General features: G+C 40.2%; 1 protein-coding gene across 2 annotated transcripts in view; it reads left to right on the forward strand.

The window, feature by feature from the left end:
* zdhhc16a (zinc finger DHHC-type palmitoyltransferase 16a) overlaps window positions 1-4,862 on the forward strand; it is a 19,963-nt gene extending 15,101 nt beyond the window's left edge. For both annotated transcript variants that reach the window (XM_029641006.2, XM_029641007.2), the window contains exon 11: window positions 114-4,862. In XM_029641006.2, coding sequence (XP_029496866.1) covers window positions 114-216 — 103 coding nt within the window. In that variant the 3' untranslated portion in view covers window positions 217-4,862. The remainder of the gene's footprint in view (window positions 1-113) is intronic.
* The last annotated feature ends 4,094 nt before the right edge of the window (window positions 4,863-8,956 follow it).

Raw genomic sequence — 8,956 nt, forward strand, 5'->3', positions numbered from 1 at the left:
TCTGTGCAGATATTTAACACGCACATTATGTGACTGTTGTGGTCAGAAATAAAACACTATTAATAAATATTATTATTTCGTTGAGGTAACCTCTGCCTCCCTTCTCTCTCCAGTCATTGGCTGACGCGAGTCCTCCTGCCCTCTGGACATGCCCCCTATGGGAACGGCCTGACCTGGGACATCTGTCCAATCAGAAAAGACATGATTCCCGTCTGAGCCAAATAGAAAATAACTGACTTGAGACATCTACCCAATGAAGAAATACCTGATGGCTGTCTGACCCCTGACCACACAGACTCTGTCTACAGAGAGAACTACATCTCCCTGTCGCCCCTGTTCCCTACAGGTGCTGAAGACCGATGACCAGGTTATATAGATGAGAAGTGGAGTTCTGAGCTGGAGAGTGAGAACTAAGTCGTCCACAGGGATGGCCAGCAGGGAAGAGATGGGGAATGTTTGCAGCGCCCAAGTGAAACAAACCTGGTCATTTCCATGTAAAAGGACCCATGAGCACCAACATGTGAAGTTCATAGGAGCATGTCAAATTGGGTGTCAAATGAAAGCTATGAGTCAATATTTTTGAGAAATTAATGCATATATACAGTTGAAGTCAGAAGTTTACATACACTTAGACTGGAGTCACTTAAACTTGTTTTTCAACCACTCCACAAGTTTCTTGTTAACAAACTATAGTTTTGGCAAGTCGGTTAGGACATCTACTTTGTGCATGACACAGGTAACTATCACAATTCCAGTGGGTCAGAAGTTTACATACACTAAGTTGACTGTGCCTTTAAACAGCTTGGAAAATTCCAGAAAATGTCATGGCTTTAGAAGCTTCTGATGGGCTAATATACAACATTTCAGTCATTTGGAGGTGTACCTGTGGATTTATTTCAAACTCAGTGCCTCTTTGCTTGACATCATGGGGAAATCAAAAGAAATCAGCCAAGACCTCAGAAAAAAATTGTAGACCTCCACAAGTCTGGTTCATCCTTGGGAGCCATTTCCAAACGCCTGAAGGTACCACGTTCATCTGTACAAACAATAGTACGCAAGTATAAACACCATGGTACCACGTAGCCGTCATGCATCTCAGGAAGGAGACGCATTCCGTGTCCTAGAGATGAACGTATTTTGGTGCGAAATGTGCAAATCAATCCCAGAACAACAGCAAAGGACCTTGTGAAGATGCTGGAGGAAACGGGTACAAAAGTATCTATATCCACAGTAAAACAAGACCTATATCGACATAACCTGAAAGGCCGCTCGGCAAGGAAGAAGCCACTGCTCCAAAACCACCATAAAACCAGACTACGGTTTGCAACTGCACATGGGGACAAAGACCGTACTGATGAAACAAAAATAGAACTGTTTGGCTATAATGACCATCGTTATGCTTGGAGGAAAAAGGGGGAGGCTTGCAAGCCGAAGAACACCACCCCAACCGTGAAGCACGGGGGTGGCAGCATCATGTTGTGGGGGTGCTTTCCTGCAGGAGGGACTGGTGCACTTCACAAAATAGATAGCATCACGAGGCAGGAGAATGATGTAGATATATTGAAGCATCATCTCAAGACATCAGTCTGGAAGTTAAAGCTTGGTCGCAAATGGGTCTTCCAAATGGACGATGACCCCAAGCATACATCCAAAGTTGTGGCAAAATGGCTTAAGGACAACAAAGTCAAGGTATTGGAGTGGCCATTACAAAGCCCTGACCTCAATCGCATAGAAAAGTTGTGAGCAGAACTGAAAAAGTGTGTGCGAGCAAGGAGGCCTACAAACCTGACTCCGTTACACCAGCTCTGTCAGGAGGAAAGGCCAAAATTCACCTTGTTTAACTTGTTGTGGGAAGCTTGTGGAAGGCTACCTGAAATGTTTTACCCAAGTTAAACAATATAAAGGCAATGCTACCAAATACTAATTGAGTGTATGTGAGCTTCTGACCAACTGGAATTGTGATGAAATAAATAAAAGCTGAAATAAATCATTTTCTCTACTATTATTCTGACATTTCACATTCTTAAATTAAAGTGGTGATCCTAATGGACTTAAGACAGGGACTTTTTACTAGGATTAAATGTCAGGAATTGTGAAAAACAGAGTTTAAATATATTTGGCTAAGGTGTATTTAAACTTCCGACTTCAACTGTAAATGTTTAAATGATTTTTACATCCTAAAAATGTGGAATAGGCAAACACTTTGATTTTTTGTCAAACAGATGGAAAAGGAGTCTTGGAAGACATCTACCAGAAAAAGTCTTAAAATGTATTAGAAATATATCAAAAGACAATACTATTGAAGTAAAGACCCCTGCCAACTAATGGCAACACATTTTAGCTTAACTTTTTCTGCCTTCTGTAAGTTTGAAGAAACTTTGCCTTGAAATTCCTTTACCAAAAACCCACATATCTTTAAGGTATTTAAAACATTTCTCCTTTACTTGTTACTCCTTCCAGAAGTAACAAGTAAAAGTAGAACTATCAATTAGTGATATTGTTTTTACTTAATGAATTAAGGTATTAAAACTTTTAATTCTGTTACCAAATTGGTAACAGAATTTCTGCAATTGAATTGGCTACAATGGGAAATCATAGTATTCACATACCACAGTTGTGTCACCTGCTACTGTCCTCCCTTCCACTGGTATACTTTTATGTTCAGCTTATAACGGTTTTGTTTTGGTCTAGTGGCCAAAGTCACTAGACAGAAATTAATTGTAACCTCTTAACAGCTTTTACGGACACCTACCCATGAGTCCTCTCTTTCCATTTACTGAAACCAGCCTCCTCCTCTACTGAGCATCGGACGTCCATGGACGTAAAAAGTAGTTAAAATTTGGTTCAATCTGCCCTGGCCTTGATTTCATTGCCCACAGATGTTTTTTGGTCCGGACCAGCCTTGGTTTCAACATCCACAAACGTCTGGACCGGCCTTCATTTGACCCAAACATAGTGTTTCACAAGTTTGAACAGTACACTACAGTAGAGTATCGTTCAGTACATTACAGCACCGTAGGTGAAGTACAGTTAAGTATACAGCACCAGTCAACGGTTTGGACACACCTACTCTTTCTAGGGTCTACATTGTAAAATAATAGTGAAGACATCGAAACTATGAAATAACACATGGAATCATGTAGTAGCCAGTTGTTAAACAAATGTAAATATATTATATTTGAGATTCTTTAAAGTAGCCACCCTTTGCTTTGACAGCTTTGCACACTCTTGGCATTCTCTCAACCAGCTTCATGAGGTAAATGCTTCACAGAGTTCAAGTAACAGACACTTCTAACATCAACTGTTCAGAGTAGACTGCATGAATCAGACATTCATGGTCGGACCACTACTAAAGGACAGTAATGAGAAGAGACTTGCTTGGGCCAAGAAACACGAGCAATGGACATTACACCAGTGGATATCTGTCCTTTGGCCTGATGAATCCAAATGTGTGATTTTTTTTTTTTTCAGTGATATGCCATCCCATCTGGTTTTGACTTTGTGGGACTATCATTTGTTTTCCAACAGGACAATGACCCAAAACACACCTCCAGGCTGTGTAAGGTTTATTTGACCAAGGAGAGTGATTGAGTGCTGCATCAGATGACCTGGCTTCCACAATCACACGACCACAACCCAATTGATATGGTTTGGGATGAGTTGGACCACAGAGTGAAGGAAAAGCATCCAACAAGTGCTCAGCATCTGTGGGAACTCAAGAGAGGAAAAGCAGAGTGCCAAGAGTGTGCAAAGCTGTCATCAAGGCAAAGGGTTGCTACTTTGAGGAATCTAAAATATTACATGATTCCATAGGTGTTATTTTATAGTTCTGATGTCTTCACTATTATAATAAAAATTAAAGAAAAACCCTTGAATGAGTAGGTGTGTCCATATTTTTCACTGGTACTGTAGTTCAGTACAGTGAAGAAAAGTAGAGCACACAAGTTGAGTACACAAATGACTGTACTGAACTACACTACCGTTCAAAGGTTTGGGGTCATGTAGAAATGGTCCATTAAAATAACATCAAATTCATCAGGAATACAGTGTAGACATTGTTAATGTTGTAAATTACTATTGTAGCTGGAAACAGCTGATTTTTAATGGATATCTACATAGGTGTACAGAGGCCCATTATCAGCAACAATTCTCCCGTGTTTCAATGGCACGTTGTGTTAGCTAATCCAAGTTTATAATTTTTAAAGGCTAATTGATCATTATAAAACCCTTTTGCAATTATGTTAGCACAGCTGAAAACAGTTGTGCTGATTATAGAAGCAATAAAAATGGTCTTGTTTGGTGGCATAGCTCATTAAAATAATAGCCAAGTATGCAAAGAATGATATTGCATATTTCTACCTTTGTCTAACTATTTAGGATACATCACCATGAACAGAATTAAATCCATAATTTTGCATTTCTGTGTAGTACAGATCAGGGACCCATGATAAAATTCTGTTACCAGGTATAAATCCACTTCACTTATTGTAATTCCAAACTCAAGCTGTTATCATAGCTGACACCACATTCTTTCTGCAGACATTGAATCTAGATATTTAAACGTTTTTGAAAATGTGGTCATGTAAAAAACTGAGGGAGATTTTAATGAAATGATGTTACCGAAATTTGCACCTGCACAGTTCTTCCAGTAAATGTGTTTTTGTAAAATGTTCAGTGTAAATTGTTGAAAGTTGTCCTTGTGCATAGATGTGTTTGGTTTGTTTAAAAAAATGTTTTTGTTTGGCAGATTTGAAGTGTAAAATCTGACTCAGCGCAATTCAGTTTACCGTGGAATTGCCCCCCTACAAAATGTTTAAAACCTGGTCCTCTTTAAAAAATAAATAAAGGAGAGCCGCACACTCTAGGAGCTCGGATGCAAAAAATATTTATGTCCAACGTTTCGACAGACACGCTGACTTCATCTGGGTATAATGACAAACACTGCGGGATGACTCATTTATATAGTGTCAAAAGACACACGTGTCTGTAATCATGGCCGGGTGTAGCCTGATATCATTGGTTAATTCTCATATATTAAAATAGCATAAAAAAACAAATGGGTAGCGTACAATCATAGATACAATTTGGCTACATAAACCTACAAACATTTACAATAGCAAAATCACAAGAATGGATTCAGATCAATGTCTATGTTGAGACCGAAGGGAGCAAGGGTCTTTAAATTAAAGATCCAAGCAGCCTCTCGTTTTAACAATAAATTGTCTAGGTCACCCCCTCCTGGGAGGGTGACATGTTCAATGCCAATATAACGTAGAGTCAAAATCGAGTGGTTTTCTTCCAAAAAGTGGGCCGCAACTGGTGCTACGATGCTCCGAGATACGTACTTTCAATTCGCGCGTTGTTTTACCCACAAGGACAAGTTATAAGATAAATAACTGCTCTAGTGGAGCACGTGATAACATCTTTGATTGGGATCTGTTTCCCTGTTTGAGGGTGTTTTAATGATCTACATTTATAAGTGCCATTGCATTGAGCACAGCCATTACACGTAGTTTCCACCCTGTAGTGGCGCAAATACACGTTGTGCAGGGATATCTTGGGGTGGTAAATCAGTTTACCAGTTGATCTCTGAGGTTTCTGCTCCGTGAGAATACGACCAAGGGAAGGTCTGAAAACACATTACCGATACTATCATCGGATCTTAGAATGTGCCAATGTTTGTGAACGATTCCCTTAATTTGTTCAGAGCACTTTGAATAGCGGGTAGTTAGAACGCAAGAATGCTTAATTTGATAATTTTACGATTTTTACCTTGAAAAAGGTCATGTCTCGTTTTGAATTTTCTCAATGGTAATATTAATCTGACCATTTTTGTACCCCCTCTCCTTGAATTTTCTTTGCGTCTCAGTCATATTTCTGTCGAAATCTGATTGTTTTTTACAAATTCTTTTGATTCGACAGAATTGGCTGTAGGGCAAACTGTTTTTCAAGGGAAGTGGGTGACAACTATCAGCCCTCAACAAACTGTTACGATCAGTGTATAGAACATTATCTTCACACACGATCAGAAGATCAAGAAAACAAATTTGAGGTGTATCAGATTGCATAGTAAATCACAGATGCGCAGAACAGGAGTTAAGAAAAGCATGGAACGCCTGGAGCTGTTTCGCATCACCCCTCCATAGAACAAAAATATCATCAATCTACCGTTTCCATATAATGATATTAGGCAAGAAAACATTTGTTTCTCCACGTAACCCACATACAAATTTGCATAGTTAGGAGCCAAGGGGGATCCCATAGCAGTACCCTTCGTCTGAATAAAGAAATAATTTAGGACCATGAAGTGTGTGAGTACTATTTCAGCCAATGTTATAATACATGCACTGGAAGGTAGTTCATTATGGTCACGTTGCAGAAGAAAATGTTCCATAGCTTCAATACTGCCCTCTTGTGGAATATTTGTGTATAATGACTCGACATCAAAAGTAACTAACAAAGTATTATCTGGGAACGGATCAATAGATTCAATAATATAGATCATACTGCTGGTGTCCTTTACAAAGGAGGGGAGCTGTTCTGCGAGTGGTGTAATTAAAAAAGGCAAAAAAGTCAAGAGGGGCCGTTACTGCATCAATGCCCACTACAATAGGGCGCCTTGGAGGTTTTGTAACATTGTGTAATTTTGGCAAAGTATAAAAAGTGGCAATTTTGTAGTAGTAGTCCAAAAAGGAGATGACAAGTGCCTGGATTATGACCTGCACCGTTTCCTGTGTGAGGTAGAGTCATACTCTACAGATGTTGTAGAGTATTAACCTGCAGAAGCGAGTCACTGCTTTGATGTTTGCTGAGAACGACAGGGTGTTGTCCAGGGTCACGCCAAGACGCTCCGTCTTCTTGAGGTTGAGCTTGAGGTGGTGGGCCAAGCTGAGATTTCTGCGAGGCACACAGAGATGCGTATTTCCACCCGGGTGTCAGAAGGGGTGAGAGGAGAAAAGTAGTTGTGTCATCCGCATAGCAATGATAGGAGAGACCATGTGAGGATATGATGGAGTCGAGTGACTTAGTGTATAGAGAGAAGAGGAGAGGGCCTACAACCAAGCCCTGAGGGACACCAGTTATGTGAGTATGTGGTGCAGACACAGATCCTCTCCACGTCACCTGGTAGGAGCAGCCTGCCAGGTGTGCAGAGCCTGACACTCCCAGCCCTGAGAGGGTGGAGGGGAGGATCTGATTGTTCACGGTGTCAAAGGCAGTAGATAGATAGAGATTTCGCTTTGGCAGTGAGGAGAGCTTCTGTGACACAGAGAAGAGCAGTCTCAGTTGAGTGAACCGTCTTGAAACCTGACTCATTTCTCTCTGAGAAGATAGTTCTGAGAGAGAAAGCGAGAGAGTTGGTCAGAGACCACACGCTTAAGAGCGAAGATTGCAACAGCTCATGGCCATCTGGGTAGGGGCTGAGTGGCTAGGGTTGGAGGAAAGCGAGACAGAAAAGGAAACAAAGTAGTGATCAGAGACCTGGAGGGGGGTTGCAGTGAAATTAGTAGGCGAACAGCCTCTGGTAAAGAAGAGGTCAAGCGTATTGCCTGCCTTGTGAGTGGGAGGGGACTGGGAAAGGGTGAGGTCAAAAGAGGCAAGGAGGGGAAAGAGAGTTGGAAAGAAACAAATCGAATGCAGACGTTGGGAGTTGAAGTTGCCAAGTACGAAGAGAAGTGAGCCATCGTCAGGAAATGAACTTATCAAAGCGTCAAGCTCATTGATGAACTCTCCAAGGGCCCCTGGTGGGCGATAGATGACAACAATGTTAAGCTTGAGTGGACAAGTGACAGTGACAGTATTTAATTCAAATGAGGAAATGGACAAGTGAGAGAATGAGAAAATAGATGTGATTTAACTTTTTAATTGAGTGATTTATCAACATGTACACACAATGTCTGTGGGACTTAAAATGCACTCTATTTGTGGTATTACCCATGTACACTGTAGGAGGAGATGGAGTCTTTGATGTCCCACAAACTATTACGAACACCAAGGGCCTGTAATTGGACCCTATTTCCTGTATAATGCACTGCCTTTGGCTGGAACCTTTTTTAGCATAACCTTTTTGGCATAAGGCCAAATGTAATCTGATTCTAATCATCCATATCAGACTGCCAACGTGGTAGAGAAGCTGTGCTTCCACAATATCTGAATGTCTATCTGTATTTTTGATCTTTAAATTAAATTTAAAATTTACCCTGTTTTCTTTACATCATTAAAGAGGTTTGTTTTTTCTTCTCTGGCCTTTTCTCAAAAGTCCATTCACTCCTCCGTCCTCTTCTTGCGTGATAACTGATCAATGCAAGGGTGAAGCTTGAGGAGTTAGGGGTAAAGCTTGACTAGTGCAGGGTTGATATCAAATAATACTGTATTTTATGTCATATGCACCAAATAAATCTGTTGTAGACTTTACTGTGAAATGCTTGCTTAAGAGCCCTTCCCAAAGATGCAGTTTAAAAATAATAATACAAATAAAATATTAACACGAGGAAAAACATTTAATAGACAATGGAGCTATATACAGAGAGTACCAGTAGCAGATCAATGTGCAGAGTTACAAGGTATTTGCGGTAGATATGTACATGAAGGCAGGGTAAAGTGACTAGCCATCAGGATAGAAAATGATAAAGAGTCAAATAAAGAACAGAGTAGCAGCAGCAAATGATAAGTATAAAAGTGTGTGTCATATGTATGTGTGTTTGTGTTGTGTCGGTATGTGGTTGTGCGTATGTAGTGTATGTGTGTGGGTTTTGTGTGGGAGTGTCAATGTAGTGTGTGTGAGTGAGTGTATACAGTGCATTCGGAAAGTATTCAGAGCTTTTTACACATTTTGTTACAATACAGCCTTGTTCTTAATGAACTATATTTACATACATGCATGTATACCATTTTATGGCTGGCTGTTTTAAGATAAATGTTTGATTTAGCTAGAAATTATATTTCTTGCTGCTGCTGT

The sequence above is a fragment of the Oncorhynchus nerka genome, linkage group LG28, assembly GCF_034236695.1.
Source record: "Oncorhynchus nerka isolate Pitt River linkage group LG28, Oner_Uvic_2.0, whole genome shotgun sequence".
Classification (NCBI taxonomy): Eukaryota; Metazoa; Chordata; class Actinopteri; order Salmoniformes; family Salmonidae; genus Oncorhynchus; species Oncorhynchus nerka.